Below are 21,975 nucleotides of genomic sequence, written 5' to 3' on the forward strand. Positions count from 1 at the left end.
TAGAAAAACATGTGAGTGACTTTAATAATTTATGTATACTTTAAATAAAGAATATTTTTTTTTTGATTATGAAAAAACATAATTCATTGTACCAAGCAACTTCAAGCAATATACATTTAGTTCACAAAGTCTTAGGATTTGTTATGTGGTATGATTAGGTAGTCATAGACATGGTAACTGGTATATAATGTAACATAATGAATTATATTGTATAATCTGCAAATAAAGGACATAATTTGAGGTGTGGTGGAAATGACATTTTTCCCTTACGATTTAGAAAACTGATAAAAAATAACAATATTCCATGTCATGCAATTGTGCCCAGTATCATACTTTGTTTCAAGACATTAATGAGTGTATCAATGATATTGAATGTGTGTTTGGAGATAATTATTTTTCTAAAAGTTGAAAGGCCAAAAGTGCCCGGAGTTGAAGAAACACCCATATACGTAAAAAATAAAAATAAATGTTAAGTGACAAGGTGTTGAAGTTACGTAACCACAGGCGGGCAGTGTTCTCTCTGGAAGTGCCGGTGTTCATAAGAACAGGCTGGCGGTGTTTTCTATGGAAGTGACGGTGTTCTGCCCCAGATAGGCTCTGCCCACCTGGCTCTCTCTGCCTGGCGCTGAATGCCTGTGTTGCTGTCCTTGCCTCCCCTGAATAACACGATTACCCAGTGTTATACAACAATTGGGTTCTATGGAACTTCTATGGAACTATTGTTTCTGATTGGCCGAGAGACGTTCCATGAGTTGGAATATTACCCAGTGTTCACACGCTGCACCTCTGCCTCTGGCTTTCTGGGCTGGTAATCCCCATCTGAGACAACACCACAACAAGATCGTCTGCTTTTCCAAAGCGTGTTTATTCCCCTCAAGTCCTGTCATCTGTGTGTGTCTCTGTGTCTGTGTGTCTGTGTGTTTGTGTGTGTGTGTGTGTGTGTGTGTGTGTTTGTGTTTGTGTGTGTGTGTGTGTGTGTGTGTGTGTGTGTGTGTGTGTGTGTGTGTGTGTGTGTGTGTGTGTGTGTGTGTGTGAATGTCACTCAAGTTGGTTATAATCAGGATGATATGGGACTGCATTGGCACTTTCAGGAAGACTGACGCATAGTTGCTTACTGAAATCTGATGGCTTGGACCTAAGCTCTGGGTCTGGGACTGTTTGTGTCATTGAAAGACCTCTTCACTGATAAGAAAAAAATAACATACAGGACATACAGACAGGTAGGGCAGTTAGGTTATTAGGACTGATGTTCTTGAGTAAATCTCTCAGCCTGGAAAATGTCCATAAAAGTTTTTTTTTTTTTATCAATGATAAAAAGTGATTTCAGTTTAATGTTACTTTTCCAGCTAATGGAAACTTGTTATGATGGAGATGTACTGTAGAGATGTAGATAATGTAATTTAATGAATTCAGTGCAAATATGGATTCATTCAAAATGTTGAAATAAATTGAAAATCTCAACCAAGGGAAAACATCAAGGGGAAATAATGTAGAGTTCTCCGCTTATGCCATGGACCTATGGGTGCTGAAGAAGTGATCAGACTGGGGTCAGAAACTATGTCAAGTGACAAAGAAAGCAACAAAAAGTAGACTTGAAGTTCTGAGACATAAGTTATTCTGAAGTCAGAATGGAGATGGATGGTATTTTTGGTGCTGTGATGGTCTCAGGAGCTGAGTAGCTACTCAATACTCTCAGCGCCCAGACCAGAGCTAACCGAGCTAACTGCCCATGCCTGCCTGCTGGTGTCACCCAGCTGGAGAGGGAGAGTTGGTGAAAGGGACGGTCAGGCAGGGCTGTGTCCAATCTACTGCACCTCAGAAGCAGTCTTTTCTTCTCTCTCTCTCTCTCTCTCTCTATCTATCTCTCTCTTTTACTTCCTCCGGTTGTTTTATGTTTGTTTGTGTTTGTGTGTGAAAGTGTGTCATTGTTTGTGTGTGTGTGTGTAGATAGATAGATAGATAGATAGATAGATAGATAGATAGATAGATACTTTATTGATCCCTAGGGGAAATTCAAGGTCTCAGTAGCATACAGACAACACACACACATTCACTAACAGCAGAAAAAGTCATTTCTGTGTGTGTGTGTGTGTGTGAGAGAGAGTGTGTGTGTGTGTGTGTGTGTGTGTGTGTGTGTGTGTGTGTGTGTGTGTGTGTGCATTTGTCTGCCTGTCCATCATTGTTTGTGTGTTTGGTATGGCTGTCTGTCTGCATGTCTCTGTCTGTCTGTATGTGGTTTTAGGTCTGTACACTGCTCTTTTTCTCTCTGTGTGTGTGTGTGTGTGTGTGTGTGTGTGTGCTGTCAGTCTTCTCTCTCTCCCTAGCCTCAGTCGGTCTCAGGGACTGGGCCCTGTCACCATCCACAGTCTTCCACAGAGAGACAGGGGAATCCTGGATCAAAGGCAGACCAGACTCTCTCTCTCTCTCTCTCTCTCTCTCTCTCTCTCTCTCTCTTTCTCTCTCTCTCTCTCTGTGGAGTGCTGACAGGGGAAGGGGACCTTGAGGGAGTACCCAGTGATCAGGCTTTGCTTCAGTTCCGATCAAAGCGCATACCAAATCAAATCAGCAGAGCCTCTCCCTAGAGCCGCGTGCGGGGTTCCTGGCAGCAACTAACACACCCCCGCAACCGAACACCAAAACATCCCGGGTGCTGTGCGAGTCAAGGCAGCTCACTCAGTCAACAAAAAACAACAACAACAACAACGTCCAAGAGTTGGCCCAAATTCTCTCCCAGTGCTAAGTCGTTTGCAAGTTTGTCAGAAATGAACACCAGAGAATAGATCTATCAGGCACATTTGCTTAATTCTATTCGCAAAACAGGACACCTGAAGTGAGTCAATGGAGCTCTTTAATGTTACATTTAGATGTCTTCAGAGTATACAGTCATATGATTACAAAGGGTAAGTTGTGTGTTATTTACATTATATTTTCATTTAGTCTGTCAGCAGCAAAAGTTTTTTTTTTTTTTTTTTTTTTAATCAACTTACCTTTGAGACACAAAGCAAACCCAGTTTGAAATCAATGAAAACAACATGGTGCACTTTCATGGGACTAGCAGTACAGTAAGTGCCAGATAGAGTAGAGAAGAGAAGGACTGAAGAGAAAATGGGTGAGTGGGTAGAGTTGAGTTGTGTCTGCAGCTTTGTTTGGATGTTGGAAATTATGCTCCCGAAGCTCCCAAAGTGGGGTGATGGTGGTTTGAAGGTTAGGGCTCTGGGCGTCAGGGTAATGCCACTATTGAGCCCACTTAGTTTTGTGTAGCTCCATTTTTACAGGGTGGTCCGATATCAACCACAGAACTGCAAAGTGCACAGTCCAGCTGTGCAGCTATTAGGAGATATAGGTGTGTTTTATTTCACAGTACAAGTGACTTAAAGCATCGCTCAAAAGTAGACAGGGGTCCAACCTGAGAATGGTCATGTGTGTGTGTGTGTGTGTGTGTGTGTGTGTGTGTGTGTATGTGTGTGTATGTGTGTGGTGTGTGTGTGTGTGTGTGTGTGTGTGTGTGTTGTGTGTGTGTCTGTGCATGTGTATGTATATGTGTGTATGTACATGAGAGTGCACTTTTGAGTATACTTGACAGTGTGTAATTAATTCAGTCACACAGATGCCAGAAACCTCTTCAGACAGGCTTAAAGAGTAAATGGCAATTGGGGAAATGTCAGAGACCAGGTGGGGAATTCTAAATAGATGAGTGGAAAAGTTGGACTCAGTTGAGTCCAATCAGCTTCATATCCCTGCATGTTAATTTCAGGCTGGCTGACAGAAAGCATTCTTAAAATGCTGACTTGAAAGGTGTTTCTTATTTTTCAGGTGTAGGCTTATTTTTCAATCCTAACTTCTTCTCTGTGTGCTGCCCATTGTAGCCTCAAGGAAAGATACAACGACACTGGACGTTTGATTTAGGATTCACTACAACACTTTATCCCTCTTAGTATCATACTGTAGACATTTATTCATTGCTGTATTTAGATCAAGTGTTTTTTTTATCTTATTAATCTCTTAATTTTTCTTCTTACATACATGACTAAGTAGTTAGTTAGTTATAACTACTGTGTAATAACATTGACACAAAGTAACGATTATGTGACAAGCTCAATAAGGCTCATCTCTTTTGTGGCCAATCAGGGAGGTTCTGAAGGAGACAATGGACGCAGACGAGCTGCGTGAGAGGGAGAAGTGGACCCTGTTTGGCAACGAGGTCGAGAAGGTGGAGATTGACGTCATACGAAACCAGCAGATGATCCGAACCCGAATGGACCGCATGGCTCTACGCCAGGAGGTAAGGTCATTTATAACTAGAGAGGGATGAGTCAGCCGCACTGAAGCAATTTAGAGAAGGCTACAGGACAAGTGAGTGCTCAACCTGCGTATTATAACTCCAGGATCAAGAGCAGAGTCTTTCTTTTGGTCTTTTTTTGATTTTGACTCATCACTAGTTGCTTTTTTTATTAATGTTTTCCCTTCTCTGGTCATGCCATCATTTGCGGATTAAAGTCCTTAGCTCATATTTAGATTCAGAAAGAGGATTAATGAAGAATTAACCAGGAATTATTTTCAGAACTTCTCATACATGTTGAGGGGGAAATACACTCTTTAGCGTGTCTATGAAATGCTGACGTTCAGTGGGTATCATAACTATTCACTCTTCACTACAGTGTATCAGTGGACATTTATTCTCTCTGTCAAACCTGGCCTCACCCCCATCAACATGCAGGGCTGCAACTACCGTAATTTCCCAACTATTAGCCACGGCTTACACATTGATTTGGGGGCAGCCGTGGCCTACTGGTTAGCGCTTCGGACTTGTAACCGGAGGGTTGCCGGTTCGAACCCCGACCAGTAGGCATGGCTGAAGTGCCCTTGAGCAAAGCACCTAACCCCTCACTGCTCCCCGAGCGCCGCTGTTGTTGCAGGCAGCTCACTGCGCCGGGATTAGTGTGTACTTCACTTCACTGTGTGCACTGTGTGTTTCACTAATTCACGGATTGGGATAAATGCATAGAACAAATTTCCCTCACGGGATCAAAAGAGTATATATACTTATACTTATACTGATTTTCTAAATTTCTTCAGCTATGAGGTTAATACATAACACGGGGGTAGTTAATATGGTATTAATATGGTTTTGTTTCTTTTAACTCGCATAAAACTGTTCTGCGGCTTATACACAATGCGGCTATTGCACAGGAAATTACTGTAGAAAAGTGTGGGCCCTAGTAGGAGAATATAATATCGGGCCCTCCAAATTATATGTTGGTCATTGAGTTATATGGGGGCCCCCATCAGTGCCCTTTGTATCTTTGAATACAGCACCCCCACCACAACCCTGCCAAAATGCACCAGTCTGCATAACTTCATTATATCTTATTGAATTCAGTGTCGTAATGGTCCTGATTAACACCATCAAATGTGTCCAGGTAATCAGAATACTGATACTGATTGAAAAAAACACATACAAGGTGGAACTGGGTTGGAATCCTGTGATAATCTCCAATACTCCAAAACACTATGATTGTGACGATTTTAACCATTTTACAAGTTTTTGATACCCTTCTCGGATTTATTTTTCATATGTCGCATAATCATGTAAAGAAAAGATGTACACACAGTCTGTCCTTTGAAGTGCAGTATGTCTATGAACTGAACCCTTAAAGGCGCTCTAAGCGATGCTGGGTAACGTCACTTCTGTTGGCGTTCAAACAAAACAGAAAACTAGCTCGCTATCTACTATACCAATACTTCCTCCCCCTCCCTCCTGTTGTTTTGTGGCTGTTTTGGAGCCTGGGTTGCCCAAGAGATCATGTTTTTGCTGTAAGTGACAAAAAATGTTTTAGCCTAAAAAATGTATGACATCGCTTAGAGCACCTTTAAATCAAGAACATTATCACCATCATCATGCCCACACTTTCTGCCCAAACCCCCAGCTGCATAAGAAGAAGATGGTCCACATGAAGTACCTGGAGGACCTGAGCATGAAGGCCCCGGACTTCCCCATCCCACTGCGAGCCCATACCGTGTGGGAGGGTATGGGGGTGAAGCTCTCCTGCACCGTCCAGGGCTCCCCTGAGCCCAAAGTCACCTGGTGAGAGATGTCCAAAAAACATACTCATAGTCATAGACCTAAGGATCTTCTACACCATTTGATATAGCCAGTGAGGTAACTTAGAGTGTGGGTTTGTCTAAAGTGTGTGTGTTTGTTTGTTTGCTTGTTTGTTTGTGTTAGACATTGAGAAATATAGAGAGCGAGAGAAAGAGAGAGAGAGAGAAAGAAGAGAGAGAGAGAGAGAGAGAGAGAGAGAGAGAGAGGATTAGAATGTAGGATTGGATAGCCTGTGATTATGTCTGAGCCCATCAGGTCTTCATCAGTCCAGGCTTAGCCCTGGCTCAGCATTAGTGTGCTGGAGGCAGTGTGAATCCTGCCAAAGGGAAACAGTGGGGTTGGAGTCAGACCAACAGAAATCGGTTGGCACGGTAGGGGAGTGATATAAATGGATATATGAAGGCAAGGTAAACTACAAACTAATACAGATTACAGAGAGAGACAGAGACAGAGAGAGAGAATCACTCCTGTGGGGTGGCAAAGAGTGTGTGTGTGTGTGTGTGTGTGTGTGTGTGTGTGTGTGTGTGTGTGTGTGTTTGTGTGTGTGTGTGTGTGTGTGTGTGTGTGTGTGTGTGTGTTGGTGTGCTCAACTTCACACAAGCAGTGTGCTCAGATGTGTCAGTGTGCTCAAATGTGTCAGTGTTCTCATGTGTGTCAGTGTTCTCAGATGTGTCAGTGTGTTCCATGTTTGAGCCCTCTTTTCTGGCCAGGTATAAAGATGGGGTCCCTCTGATTAAGTCTCACCAGCCCTGGAGATACACTCTGGTCCAGGCGTTTGGCCTCAACACTCTGGAGATCAGGAGGTGAGAGAAGATAGGAGGCTACTATTTAATTTGCATTTATTAATTTAGCAGACACTTTTCATCCAAAGTGACTATGTCAGTTATATTACAAGGGACTACATTGTCCCCGGAGCAACACAGATCCCAGATCCTTAACCACTACATTACCACCACCACCCATAGAATACACTAATGTGAATGCTAATTACATTTCTACATAGCAAGAGGCCAGTAAACCTCTGGCGGCCATGCAGGCGTTTTGCTCATCGGTTTACAGGCAGTCCACTGGCTAGTTACAGCCCACTGCTGGAAAGATGATGATAATGGTCTGACGAAGAAGTGGCAAACTGTAAATGCAGGTCTAATATACCATTATGATTTTGCTGTCAGAGATTCCGTTTTTTAAACCAATGAAGATGGGTTCATCTTCAAAGGTTCAAATAAAGTGGATTATATTCTGCATACACATGCAGCATATATTAGTTGTCCTCTGGTGTGATTATTGTAATATCATCCTTTGTTCACTATAGCATCACAAATTAATTAGCTAAATCAAGATTTCCACATCGGTGACATGTATAACCATTAGCATTCTCTATAGACGTTTGGCTTCTAACCAGTCAGAGTAGCAAAAGTATCAACAGTGAAGTTTCTGCCAATACAGGGGAGGCGCTGATTCAGCTGGGGAATTGGGGAATTGAACATTAGTGTGGTGGAATAGTCACAGAGATCAATTCGGCAATAGCTTTACTCTCTCCAACTCTCTCCATTCTCTCTCTCCCTCTCTCTCTCATCCAGATGCTGTGCTGAGGATGCTGGAGAATATAAGGCGGTGGCGAAAAGTTCTCTGGGAGAAGCTACCACCTTCGCTACTCTCCACATAAACTGTGAGTTCCTCTTCCTACATGCTATATATTAGCCCAAGTTCAATGTTATATAAGTTGAGATTAAATATTGTATAGGGGGGGGGCATCAAAAACATCAGCGTGCAATCTGTTCAAAGCCTACGGTATACGGCCTGTGTCAAAGCTGACAAAGAACATACACTAGGAGCGTTCAAACATTAACTATGCTCTTTCCTTTTCTCACTCTCCGGTGATCTTCCGTGTTACACTGCTCTCTCGGTCCTTTCAAGAGCCACTGAAATATTTACATAGTAAGATGCTGATGAATTAATAACCACAAGAAAACAATGCGACTCTGCATCTGGTTGTGGCATCAATTAATCACGGCAGTGATCTACTTAAGGGAGATGAAACTAAATGAAGGCCTGCTAACCGAGTGTCTCCAGTACATTTTTAGACCGTCTGCCCAAGGGAATTACATTGCGTCGTAATTGAAGTGCTCAATAGGACAGAAGCTAATTCCTTTAGCCTGGTATGGATGGCACTCAACGTCCAGCTACTGCCTCTGGGCCTGTCATATCTCAATAAAATGAAGAACAATGATAGAAGATACTTGACATGCCACCAATGCATCTCCATGGCTATTTTTATTTCACAGGCTCCTGTTCACTTGTCAAAAATAGATTTTAAAAAAGGGAATATTTGATGAAGCTTACAGGAATATGTCTCTGTGAGGTGGTTGATTTGTCTTTTTCACATCTTTCTTTCTCTCTCATCTTTCTTGCATTCTTTTACTTTCTTTCTTGCCTTCTTTCTCTCCATCTGTGGGTCCCTGCAGCCTATGAGGGACCGCAGGCAGGCCTAGAGATTTCACGGACCCCACGTAAGTGCCACACAATGTCCGCCAGCGCTAATAACCTGTTTCGGGAGCCTTTTGAAGTTTCTCACCTCCTCATGATGAGGAACAAGAAAAACCTCCGCCGCTTTGAAGTTGATTCCTTTTCATTTGTTCAAATTCCTCTAAATTTCCAGCGGTGGGCACATAGAAGCAGAGGGAAAACGCTGGACGAGTGGCAGGGAACACTCGAGGAGTGGAAAGGGGGATGAAGAGAGAAAGGAGGAGGAGGAGAGGGTGGAAGAGTGGGGGGCTGAGTGAGGAAGAATAGGAATGGAGCACACTCATTTATATTTAATCACAGTGGTATGTTTACATCGAGGATTACAGAGGAAGGCTTGAACAAAAACAGAAAGAGCTAGGGGCACATAGAAAGCTGGGATATGTCTAACATATAGCATCGGAAGCACTTGGAGGGCTGGAATATATCTAATGTATAGAACCAGCGGGAAGGCAAGAGTGGAAAATTGTTAGGGAGCCTGTGCTTTGCTTGAGTGAGCATGTTTCTAAGTCTAAGTCTGTGCTACTGTGTGTCAAAAGTAGCTGTTACTTTAGACAAATGTTCTCATTTCCCATTTTCAGACTCTCCCTCTACAGGGTGACTCCATACTGCAATCACTAAATCATTCCTTGACAGGGAGCCAAAATGTAGTGAGTTCTAACATCCCGTATTATGTATGGGATGTAATATAGTGGTAGGTTGCTCATTATCCTTACATGAAACTATTAGCATCTGATGCACATTACCAGCAGCAAGCCCTTTGTAGATGATAGCTGTGATGTAGCCTCCACTAGATTAAAATCATTAGCACTAAAGTGGCTATATGCAGCGTACAAATACATGCACTATTTTAGTACGAGTGTCAGTAAAAGCTGTTTGTTCGTGTTGTGCATACTGATTATGAAATGCAGAGGCACCACGGGTACATGTCAGGGAATGTTTCTTTTCAGTCATTATTTCCTTTGCCATCTGGCTGAGACCTCCTTCTCAGTCAACAGAAAAGAGCTCCCTAGAAAAATACTCACCATTCGCGTCTCCTCAGAAATGGCAAGCCTATGTCTGAGGTTTGATGGTATTGTCTCTTCTTAGATTGCCTTTCTTTTTGCCCTCACTATAATGTTTGTCCTTCTAGATTGCACTTTTCTTTTTTTTAAGGTCTGATTTTTAGTCAGAAGTTTTCCTAACAGTGTTCCACCCGTGTTTATTTTACACACAAGTTAGAGAGCTGTGGCAACGACTACAGGCCACGGGGGGGAAACCCCTGTTGGTGTATTTTCACCTCTGAGATTTCCAGGTGCACAAGTTTGTCTCTCTGACAGAACATGTCTGGGGTTTCATCTGTGGTCCACCTGGCCATAAACAGGTCTCCTTAGTCCATGAGGCCTTTGCATGACTCACTACCTGTTCTGCGTTAGTTCCAGTTGTGGAGCGGGAGGCGCTGTTTGGGTCGACCTTTGCCCCGACCTTCGTGAAGGAAGGGGAGATTCTCACTCTGCGCTGCAGCTTCAGTGAGCCGCTACTGCCCTTTCAACAAGACGTGGCCTGGTTCAGAGATGGTGAGGCTGTGTGTGTGTGTGTGTGTGTGAGTGTGAGAGAGAGAGAGTGTGTGCAGGGGGGGTGTGTGTCTATGTGTGTGTGGGTGGGTGGTGAAGTGGATATATTTGTGTGAACTGCTTCCCTTTCAACACAACATGGCCCGTTCTGTGTGTGTGTGTGTGTGTGTGTGTGTGTGTGTGTGTGTGTGTGTGTGTGTGTGTGTGTGTGTGTGTGTGTGTGTGTGCACCTACATGTGTGTAGCCTTCTTTGTGTAGGTAGAAGTATGTGTGGGGGCACCATTTGAAACTGTTCACACACTCAAAAAGTGAAACACATGTGCGAGTTGAAGTGACTCTTAGCCTAAACGGTTGCTTTATTAAGAATATCCTGCACTCAGTGAACATTACGTTTAGAACCTCCCCCACACTAGAGGGTCAGAGGTCACAACCTTTCGCATTTGAGATCCTTCATGTGGCTTTTGATGATTTACCCTTACTCTTTTAGAGCTAAGGATCTATTTGAACCAGTCACTTCTATGGCATTTGATAGTTTGAAAATTCAGCAGTAAAGTTTCACTTGCTTGAACTGCACATAGAGAAACAATGTTGGATCTGATCAGTGTTTTCTAAAGAACCTACAGTGCAGCTTCTGTTTTTACCCTCGTCAAGTCTCCTGCTACCTTGAGGCCTTTTATCTCTGCCTTCCCCCAATTCTCTTTGCTTCTCCATTCTCCACTCTCCTCTCCCTCCTTCCTCTCTCATTCTCTCTCCTCTCCTCTCTGCCTCCTGTCTTCAGGGGTCCCCCTGAGAACATCTAGTCGCCTGCAGGTGCACACAGCTCTCCGCTCCTGCTCTCTAACTCTCAACTGTGTCCAGAAGGAGCACGAGGGCCTGTACAAGGTCCGCCTGCGCACCTGGACAGGTTACACTGAACACAGTGCCTACATCTACGTCAAAGGTGAGAGCTGGGACAGTGTACTTCACTGGTGACTAGTACTGACCATTTCTTGTTTTCCTGTGTTGTGTGAATGTTAGATCTTTTACGTCTTGTGTATATTTAGTCAAACACCTCAAAAGTGAAGAGGAAGGTTTAGCTTAATTGGAGCACAACTAAGGCTGCAGACCCTAAGGAAATGTTTATGGCAGGCATATGCAGCCTCTAAATATACACTGTCCCAAATAGGTCCAGAAACGTAAGGCAGTGACAACAATAAACAAAGACAAACTGCATGATACAGGCTGGATGAAGTCTCAACGCTGCAGGTTGATGCATGCGCCCTCTTGAGTATACATGCTTGCCTGAATAGCAGTCTCAGTTCTGGCAGTTATGTCCCCCCAGATGCTCAAGCTGGGCAAATACTGGCTTACCTACTGCTTGGCGTTCTGTAAAATCCAATTGGGCCTCCAAAGGCAGCCATTTGCAGACATTCTATCACTGTGTGTAACCTTGAAGTAGCACACTTAAGAGACTGAGTGGAACTTAGAGTCAGCAGCCATCAACATGGTCGTCTTATTAAAGTCTGCTTCTGCTTCCCCCATCCACATGTAGTTCATTAAAGAAGCTTCCCCCTGCAGCGATTAGGAGTGTGTCTGTCACCTTAAAAGTATTAAAGAAAGAATTAGCTTTGCATATTTGCCAGGTTTGGGGCACATTCTGAGTCAGTCTTTTCTGGCCAAGTCCTGCACGAGCGGGTTTTTTCAAGTCTACTTGGCTTTGACTTGTCAGAGGCAATTAGTGGAGTAAAATCATTAGAGTAAAAAGCTTGGAAACGACAGAAGACTACTGACTGAAATTACGTTTTCACATTTTACTTTGTCACAGCCTCTCTCTCTCTCTCTCTCTCTCTCTCTCTCATCATGTGTGTCCCTCTCCTTTCTTCCTTTCTCATCGTGTGTGTCCCTCTCCTTTCTTCCTTTCTCATCGTGTGTGTGTCCTCCTCCTTTCTTCCTTTCTCATCGTGTGTGTGTCCTCCTCCCCCCACGCTGCCCTGCCGCAGATGCCTCCTCTGTTGTGCCTGGAGGCCCCGGCTCCCCTCTGCTGCTGGAGGTGTCTGACGTGAACAGGGACTACGTGTTCCTGCGCTGGCAGCCCCCCAGTGCTGACGGAGCCTCGCCCGTCCAGGGCTACTACATAGAGAGGTATCGGACCAACCAAATGCCAACATTAACACTCAGACTGACAGGAGATTTTGTAGGCATGTGCAAAACCGACCATGACAGACCAAATGTCATAATTTTACAATGGATACCAAATACACCAGCTACCATGCCCTCAGTAGAGCAGCAGATAAGCTGTCTATGGTCTTTGGCCAGGGTCCTGAAATCAGTGTGCTGGTAGGTGAGGAGGAAGGCAGGAGATGGGAGAGACAGTGGGATAAGGGGTTTGGCACTGATGCATGCATAACAATAAAAAAGCAACAAAGTCCAATCAGTAAACTGTGTTGTATAAATGTACTTATTATAGAAACAAAACTAAAGGTGATACAAAGTCTGAAAAAAAGAGTCGTCTTTCTCATTTAGAGACAGTATGCAAGAATTTGCCACTTTTAAAGCATATGTTTATGAGCAACTATATACTGTTATGATTTTTAATTAAATTTCATGCAATATGGTCATGTATCTGACAGGCAAACAGACCAGTTTAATCTATGCACCTAAACCTTTTAGGCACCTAAAAGACATGACTTGGCATGCTGAAACGTCTTTTAGCAGTGCCAACTGTGTTGTTATTGATGTTTGAAAGGTTATTGCACGTCTTTGCAGTAGTTCAGATTGCTTACTGCTGCTTTAAGGAGTATGGGGAGCAGGATGGACAGTTGTGTGAGGCAGCGTGGGGCAGTGGGTGGGGCAGCGTGTGGGGCAGACAGGTGTGGGGCAGACAGGTATTGGGCAGCTTGTGGGGCAGATAGGTGTGTAGACCAGCGTTTACTGTATTGTAGCCATTTGGTGTGAATCTGAATCTGACTTACTCTGAAGAAAACGCTAATGTGTGTGTAGGCCTATCTGCTGTGTGTGACTGTGCTTGCGTGTATATTAGTGTGCGTGTAACAGTGCCATTTAGTGTGTCTTCTTATTACAAATATGCTAATGAATGTTTAAAAAGGAAGATACAAGCCTTGGTGAGCCAGTGGTAAGGCACTTAACTTTATTGTCTCTTAGCAACAAGGCAACACCGTTGGCAAAATCATCAGCTTTTGTTTACCGGATCTTTGTTTATTCTGTGACTCCATGAGTTAATGTTCTTTTGATGGTCCATTTCACCTTTTGTGTTTAAGTCATTTAAGTCACGTGCTAACAGTGACATATATTCCACAGGGCATATTTTTAATACCACATTCATGTCGATTCATACTTATACTCTTGAATTTCCACTTAGGGATCAATAAAGTATCTATCTATCTATCTATCTATCTATCTATCTATCTTATAAAGTAATGGACTATGTAACACTCCTACTAGTTGCCATGGCATCATTTTTCTTTACTTGTCTGTGAACATGTGTGATTCATAACTTTTCTTCCTGGCCTTTGTGTGTGTGTAAGGATGGAAATTGGTGTTGGGAAGTGGGTGCACTGTAACAAGGATGTGCAGAAGGCCTGTTACTATCCGGTGACAGGCCTGAACGATGGCACCATGTACCAGTTCCGCGTGTGTGCTGTCAACCAGGCTGGGGTTGGCCGCCCCTCCAAACCCACCGAGCCTATGTTCACCTCTGACCCCAACGAACCCAGCAGGACTATGGGTAAAGAATTCTCCAGATTAGAGTGGGGTGGAATATGTGTGTGTGTGTGTGTGTATGTATGTTTGTGTCTGTTTGTGTACATAAATACATAAATAAATACACAAAAAGCACAGTATGTTTGTTTTCACAGTTAACTCAGAAAATACTATTAGTTTTCACAGTTATAACTTCAAACACAGAGGCCCAGAGTGAATCAGTTCTAAATGGGATTTGAGCTTTCTGTGGACCCCAGCAGTATTGCCTGTATCTCTAAGTGCATACACCCATCTACCTTCCCTGACTCCTAACTTCCCTCTGCCCCCCCCCCCACAGTGATCAAAGTGGATCGTGGGAGAGAGGTCATCATCACCAAGGATGAGCTGGAAGGTGAGAGACACACAAGGCACATATACTGTATTCTGTACTGCTTTGCACATTGGTACTTTGTGTATGGTCACAAACTGTACACATTAGGACTATTATTCTGTATGTACAATCCTTATGTATGAACCCTTTTTCAGCTGTGCCCACTTAATCTCTGTTTATAACATATTTGATTCATTACATAATATAATAACCTTTATCTAGATTTCCATACACTGCCTATAGCACTGCACATGTTTTAAGATATAGCATCCCCTTTGCTGTAGTACTTACTTATTCCTAAACATAGCTGCTAATCTGTTAATAACACTATTCTTATGTACTTCTGCTTAGATGCTAACTCCATTTCATTTGATTTGTAGCCTACCTGTTCTCTGCACAACGCCAATAAAGTTCAATCTAATCTAACATAATCTAATCTTTGTGTGATGGAGAATCCCGGAGCAATGTCATTTTGTGGTACTACTGGGGTGCTAGAAGCACCAAGATGACATTGACGTGACTCGTGACATGATTTTTATACACAGGACAGGACCAGTAAATGTGTGCCTGTGTTGCATTGCAGGGAAAAAATATATAAAATCAAATTTAGATCAGCCTTTGCTTCCTGCCAGGGAAGACATACAAACTGTCTTACTTTTTATACAAGGGAGTGTTATAGAGCCATGGTTCAACTGCCAGTTTAAGATCAATAATAAATGGATTTAGGGATTTAGAGGAAAGACAAAGACACATGGCAATAAAGTCTTCCAAAAATAGTCCTACACTGCAGAGCTTTTGTTTTCAAGCAAGAGCATAATGCTTTAAGCAGCCTCAGAACATAAGTAACTGTAATAGCATGGTCCGCAACAGCCAAGTGTTGAACTAATTGTGTTTGCAGTTTTGAAAATGTGACAAAAGGATGGTAGGGATTGTAAAAAATAGAGCTGCAATACAATGTCTTACTGTAGCATTCATGGACAGTACTAATGGTAGTCCACAATATGGATAATAAACACAATTACATGTATTATGTGCAGGTCTTTCACTCTGTCGAACCTTTAGATTGATTGACATCTATGACATCCTGGTTAGGTCACATCTTGTATTGCGACGGTTCTTTTACCATCAGTGTGAAAAGCAGTAATAGCCTGTCGGTGGATTTCAAGGTGATACGGGAAACCTTAGTAGTGAATGGTGCGGGGAAAGTGGGGGAATGATGGGACATTAAGATGAAATAGCACAGCGTGGTAATGGGCCCTCAGCTCTACTCCGCAAATCACAGAGGGCTTTTAAAGGGACATCCACAGTTCTCTACTATTCTCTATTGTTCATTGCATCTGTATTTGTCCGTGTGTGTGTATGGGTGTGTGGTACAAGGGCACAGTATAGTGTGTGTGTGTGTGTGTGTGTGTGTGTGTGTGTGTGTGTGTGTGTGTGTGTGTTGACCTTGTCGTTGATCAGTGATTCAGCTCAACTGGACTTTCCATGCTTCATCTCTCTCCTCTTCCTCTTCCTCCTGCTCACCCTCTCCCTCTTTTCTCTCCTCCCTTCTTTTCCCACTCTCCTCCTCCAGGTCGGATCCGAGTCCCGTTCTCCCCGACTGATGTGCGTGTGTGTGAGCTGAGTGACACGTACGCCGTGTTGTGTTGGAACGAGCCGGAACCACGGGGCAAAGAGCTGCTCACCTTCAATGTGGAGCGGGTGAGTCAGAGCTGCAGGAACCAAACAGCACCCCACAACCCCTCCCCCACACACACACACACACACACACACACACACACCCACCAACCCATGTCTGACACCTCACCAACCCTGCCACCCACCCTGTGCCATTTCTGCCTGCCCAAACACTCATTAAGACTGGGGCCTCTGTACACCAGCACATGCTCACTCTGGTTAGGCCATGGCTCTCACACACACACACACACACACACACACACACACACACACACACACACACACACAAACACACAGAATCCCAGTGCTGTGCCTACATTATAAATGATTTTGGAGCCTTTGCCACTCTGCCAACTAGAGACATGAGAGAGCTGTGGACAGCCAGCCAGGGCTGCTGTACAGGGGGTACTCATTAAGAGTGTGCTCCTGCAGCTGAAAAATACTTTTTATGCTTTGTCTGACCTTATATTATCAGGAATTAAAGACTGCAGTATATGAAGATGGCTTTATTTTTATTTTTGTAACCTAGACGTGCTACTATAAGTGAAATGGTATTAACATTGTAGAAGAATATGTCTGTTTCCATGACCAAATTTGGTACCTTTCCCAGATTCTGCACTTGAGCACTTTGCGCTTTGAAAAGCAGTGGTGGTTAGGTATGATTTGCCATATTAAAAGCCTGGAAGTGATGATTTCACATTTTCACTTGCACCAGATGACGAAATGCTGCAATTTTAGCCAGCATAAAGAAAGCCAATACCTTGCAGTAATGAGCAGGGAAAAAGCCCCTTGCCACAGGACACACATATTCTTTATTGGACTTTTATAAGTTGAGCTGTAATAAAACTGTCCAATCCGTCAAAAGTATCAGAGACTGCACCAGGCTGAAGCCTTAGATATTAGTATTGCTTTTTTTTTTTCTTTTTCATTTTTTGTCTAAAAAATAGATTGAAAATTGCCTCCACCTTGGGTAGGCTTTATTATATTCAGAACCCCTCATACCAGAGTCCTGTTTTATTTAAATGAAATTTGATGAAATGAAAAATATAGGGAGGTTTTAATGGGCGTTCAATTTAGTGTAGCCTAGGCCAAAAATGGAAAAGGGCAAACAGATGAGGATTGGAGGTGCAAAAAGAAAATGTGAAGTGTAGAGGAGATGCCATCTATGTTTGTCTTTCTAACTCCTAACTTCAACATCTCAGAGAAGGGAGTCTAGTCGGAAGTCATAAAAGTCAGTTAAGGTTAGAATTATCTTTGGGTTTTGAGGGATTCCAAAGCCGGAGAGATTTTGGAATGCTAATGACTCTACTGCTCAAACTTCTAGTGCTTTTATGATGGTGTACGCTAATACTGTAGGTACATTCACACACTATTTACTTTGAGAACATCTCATGGCACACCACCATGATATTAAACATACTGTATGTCACAACATAACAAGTTTATTGTTGTTTATTGCCCCCTGCCCCCCAAAAATGGGTATTTTGATAATGTTGGGAGGTTATGCATGAACCCGTAGCTCAAGCATTGATAGACATAGAGAGAGAGTTTAAGATATTAAAGCTATACTCACACACACACTCACAAAAATAAAAATATGGTATGCATTGTATATGATGGTTGTGATAAATAGGCTCTTGGAGGACCTACACACACACACACACACACACACACACACACATACAAACAAATAAGCTCTCACACAGTGCTAACTCTACCTGTGTCTCCTTAGTGCTTTGGGTTGCACTATGTGCATGTTAAATGCTGCTTTAATTTCCTTATTTCTGTTCAGCGGAAGAAAAAGGGATGGGTTACGCTCAGCTACAGTATGTTGTGTCATGTTTGAGGAGTGATTGACTCTTAGTTGCACGCAAGTGTAACATTCCTTGACCAATATAAATAGTATCAAGAATGATGGATGACACAAAATAACATGTAGATGAAGTAGTCAGTCAGGTTTAGAGGTAAACGTGATTTTAATAGCATAAACTTAAGCCAAATTATTAATGAGACAATCACTATTAAAGACAAAAAAAGCCTTCAATCTGAAGCTGTACTGAACTGAAACGCTACACTTTTAGTATTTGCCAGGTTCTGCATTCTACAGTTACTCTGAGTGAGTGAGTGTGGCTCAGACTTTGTTTTGCATGTTGTTTCATTGGCTGATTCTCAGTCCATTGAGGGGAAGAACAGTTGGTGTTTGGCCAGCATGGACACAGTGGTCAGCTCCCCAAGATTTGTCGCCTTTAACCTCCAGAAGGGCACATCCTACAACTTCCGTGTGCGTTCGGTCAACAAATACGGTGTGAGTGATCCATCTGAGCCAAGTGAACCAGTCACGCTGGGGAAAGCTCAAGGTCAGTCATGGATGAGAAATAGCTCTCGTAATATACAAGGATTTATCTGATGTGTCTGGTCTGATGGCGAGAGAGAGAGAAAGTGTGTGTGTGTGTGTGTGTGTGTGTGTGACATGTCATGTACGATTTTTCGAAGTTGTATTTTCTGGTGCCTGCATCATCTGTCTTACCAGTTGTTTTGATTGCTCATATCTCATCTTTATATTCTCTCATCTCCCACCCCACCCCAACGTTCCCCTTCTCCTTCCCAGCAACACCTCCTGCTCCTAAGAGCGTCCAGGCCACGAGGGACACCGACTCGTCTGTCCTGCTGCAGTGGACAAAGCCCAAGGACATAGAGGGCATTCTAGGATACTATCTGTACTTCAGTGAGGCTGGGAAGAGTGAATGGAGGACCATCAACAACAAACCCATCACCGCAAACAGGTCCATTCATCAATCCCACTCATCAATCCCATAAGCCAGCTTCTTTTAGAGCTGCATATGTCTAAACATACAGGCTGTTATCTGTCAACATGTTATATGTGGCGGAAGCCTGTACATTCAAGGTTAACATTATACAGAGTGTCCAGCCAGCTTCTTTTAGAGCTGCATATGTCTAAACATACAGGCTGTTATCTGTCAACATGTTATATGTGGCGGAAGCCTGTACATTCAAGGTTAACATTATACAGAGTGTCCTATCTCTCAGTTTCATACAATCTTATCAGAGAAATGAGTGGCACAAACAGTAAGCATTATAGTAGATGTCAAATTGGACAGGGAAACCCACTGAAGCATGTAATGTTTCTTTAACCTCCAATTTTACTTCATCAGAGAGGATTACAAATCTCATCATCTTTGAACATATGGTGTCTCTTATCCTAACTGTGCTGTCTAAATGAGACAATTATATGATAAAGAGCTGATAGTGACAGCTTTCTCTCTTTTCTTTTCCTGAAACTTTGGCTATGTGTGCTCAGAACCCTTCAGGCATATTCAGGTAACGTTTTCTTACCCCAGATTTACTGTCCATGGCTTGACCAAGGGGAAGCAGTATGTGTTCCGCGCGAAGTCCGTGGGACGTGCCGGAAACAGCCAATACTCTGACGAGTCAGAACCGGTCCTGGTCAAATCGGCCGTATGTGAGTACTTAACCCGACTGGCCACGGGTGGCCCACCGGCACACACACACACACTGCCGTGCCAAGAGATCCACTGAAGTTAAGATGCAAACCAGCTAGCGCCGGACCGGCTGTCATGTAACTTTACCAGTCAATGGAGGAGTGCTGTAAGGTTGCTGCGTTTAAGACAGCTTGAATCCTACAGAATTCCACGTAGCTCCTTTAAAAGACGAAGAACATAGATAGAGTCTTTAATCTCCCCAGGGGGGAATCGTTTTCACACATCAGTCCAGGTTCCACAGGTAAGAATGTGGGCACAGCACCACATAAGAGAAGAACCCCCTCTGCGGTCAAAGCAAACAGAAAGAAAACCTTGATCTTGTATGCTATATACAGCAGAATCTAACTTTAGAACCATCCAGCCCCTGGAATGGGACACAGTGTATAATGTTCCATAATTCAAAACACTACATGACTTGGGAAATATCGCTTCCTTCACCTTCAATGAGAGGGGTTTTTTGGTGTAGAGGTAATCTATCTAGCAAAGGAGCACCTCCATTCCTGGCACAGTTGTGACCTATAATAGCAGTTCTGATTATCTCTGTGGTGCTGCCGGCTCCCCAGTAATAGCGTCTCATTTCGCCTGTCACTCATCCTGATGTAATTTACCAATGCACTGATGGAGGATCAGATAATGACAGGCCTGACATTTCTGTCCCATTCATGTAAACTGGGTCCTGCTGTATCCTGAGATGAACCAAAGGACACGCAGACGCACATCGTCAGCACTTTGGTTCTGCTGTACGGCACTCAAGAGCTCCACAGAGCGAAGTCTCATTACTCATTTCAGTCAGCAAAGAGTGGGAAAATAAAGAGGGGAAGGAAGAAAGAATGAAAGAAAGAAAGAAAGAAATGGTGTGAGATGGAGAGAGAAATAGAGTGGGAGAAAGGGAAAAGAGAGTGCTCCAGCGATCAAGTGAGGGGGATACAAATGGGTCAAAATAAATGAGTTATTTCAGCACCCGAATGTCAGTGGAATGAGATATTGTAGGTTGTCTGTGATTTGCTGCTCTGGCCGGATGGTTGATTGCTCACCCTTGACTTGTGGGGGCACGGGGCTCAGCCAGCTTTTTATCAAGCCTCAGCGCTCTATAGATTAACTAATTAAAGCCGTTGCACAGACAGAAAATTACCTTAACTGGATTTCCATTTATTAACCAGCCACTGATTCAAGAGTTTGTTGATTTGATTAGATAATGAAACAGGGGCTGACACACAGCAAAAAGGGGGGCGGGGGCTTGGAGAGCACAAACACAAGATCAGCGTCAAAAAAGTGATGGAACATTACGGAAAAGAGTCACGTAGGACGGACGCTGCTGCGGCTGGTTCCCCTCTGTCATCCTCATACAGAGCGAAGTGTCCACTCCATGCCTCCATGCCTCCATGCCTCCATGGCTACTGACGTCCAGGGCAGTTTGTTGTATGCTTTGGTCTTATTGTTTTTTTTTTGCCAGCTTGAAGCGTTAATCAATCTTCATGACTGTCCAGTGTGTAAGAAGGGTATATTTTTGTTCAGGTTGGGATATTTCTCCAGTGTTCCTACTCTCTCTCTCTCTCTCTCTCTCTCTCCCTATCTCCTTTTCCTATATACAGTATCTGTCACTCACTCTTTCTTATTGCATTTATTTTTTCTTTCTTTCTTTTTCTCTATCTCTTTTCTCCATCTCTTACTCATTACATCTATTTTCTACATGATTTCTCTCTCTCTCTCTCTCTTTACCCCCAATCTCTCTCTATAATCTCCATCTCTATCTCTATCTCTTTACGTCCATCTCTATCTCTCCATCTCTGGCCAGATGTCCCATCCCCTCCGTCGGCCATTGCCCTGCTCCACTGCTCTGGCTCGGAGATGCTGCTCAACTGGAGAGCTCCGTTCTGGGACGGCGGCTCTCCTGTCCAGGGCTACTACCTGGACCAGAGAGAGAAGGCCGAGACCACCTGGCGTGAGGTGAACATCAAGCCCATCAAAGAGCGACTCTTCAAGGTGACTTGGCATTTTCCCCCTCATACTCGTGCTGGGTTTCGGTGACAGGCATTGATGTTTTTTTTTCTGCCTGGGCTGACTTTTATGTGTCTTCCTCCCGTCGCGCTCTTTTGCCAGCTGAAGTGGGTTACGCCTGCAGTGAGCCGTGTCCCCCGAGACCTCATTAAACCTTAAAATCCAAAAGCCTCTGTCCCTCGTTCTGCGCGGTGACGGTCTTAATTAGCTCACCTTTAAAATGTGGTCAGGGAGAGACAGCATGGCGACCAGTCTCCACACGTTGAGTGCACGCACACACACACACACACACACATACACACACACACACACACACACACACACTCACTCACTCATGTAGTCACCCAGCCCTTCCCTTCCTCTTGCCCATTGCTGCACTACTGGAAGGCTTCCGTGAGCTGGAATCTTTGACACATGGAGCATGGTAAATGTGTAGACTATTGCTGTTTGGGAAGAGGTCCGATTAGCTTCAGTCAGAGCTGAAACAGTTTGACAGAAACAGCGGACATTACATTTCCTGTGGGATGCAGG

The 21,975-nt window shown here is 43.6% G+C and overlaps 1 protein-coding gene across 3 annotated transcripts in view; it reads left to right on the forward strand.

The window, feature by feature from the left end:
* Positions 1 to 21,975, forward strand: part of myom3 (myomesin 3) — a 49,872-nt gene that overhangs the window by 17,791 nt on the left and 10,106 nt on the right. For all 3 annotated transcript variants that reach the window (XM_048261311.1, XM_048261312.1, XM_048261310.1), the window contains exons 4-18: positions 4,129 to 4,282; positions 5,928 to 6,085; positions 6,814 to 6,906; positions 7,684 to 7,772; positions 8,569 to 8,613; positions 10,042 to 10,182; positions 10,958 to 11,119; positions 12,159 to 12,300; positions 13,704 to 13,903; positions 14,216 to 14,269; positions 15,822 to 15,949; positions 18,099 to 18,282; positions 18,534 to 18,708; positions 19,285 to 19,406; positions 21,242 to 21,429. In XM_048261311.1, coding sequence (XP_048117268.1) covers positions 4,129 to 4,282; positions 5,928 to 6,085; positions 6,814 to 6,906; positions 7,684 to 7,772; positions 8,569 to 8,613; positions 10,042 to 10,182; positions 10,958 to 11,119; positions 12,159 to 12,300; positions 13,704 to 13,903; positions 14,216 to 14,269; positions 15,822 to 15,949; positions 18,099 to 18,282; positions 18,534 to 18,708; positions 19,285 to 19,406; positions 21,242 to 21,429 — 2,035 coding nt within the window. The remainder of the gene's footprint in view (positions 1 to 4,128; positions 4,283 to 5,927; positions 6,086 to 6,813; positions 6,907 to 7,683; positions 7,773 to 8,568; positions 8,614 to 10,041; positions 10,183 to 10,957; positions 11,120 to 12,158; positions 12,301 to 13,703; positions 13,904 to 14,215; positions 14,270 to 15,821; positions 15,950 to 18,098; positions 18,283 to 18,533; positions 18,709 to 19,284; positions 19,407 to 21,241; positions 21,430 to 21,975) is intronic.

The sequence above is a fragment of the Alosa alosa genome, chromosome 13 (genome assembly GCF_017589495.1).
Source record: "Alosa alosa isolate M-15738 ecotype Scorff River chromosome 13, AALO_Geno_1.1, whole genome shotgun sequence".
NCBI classification, from domain to species: Eukaryota; Metazoa; Chordata; class Actinopteri; order Clupeiformes; family Clupeidae; genus Alosa; species Alosa alosa.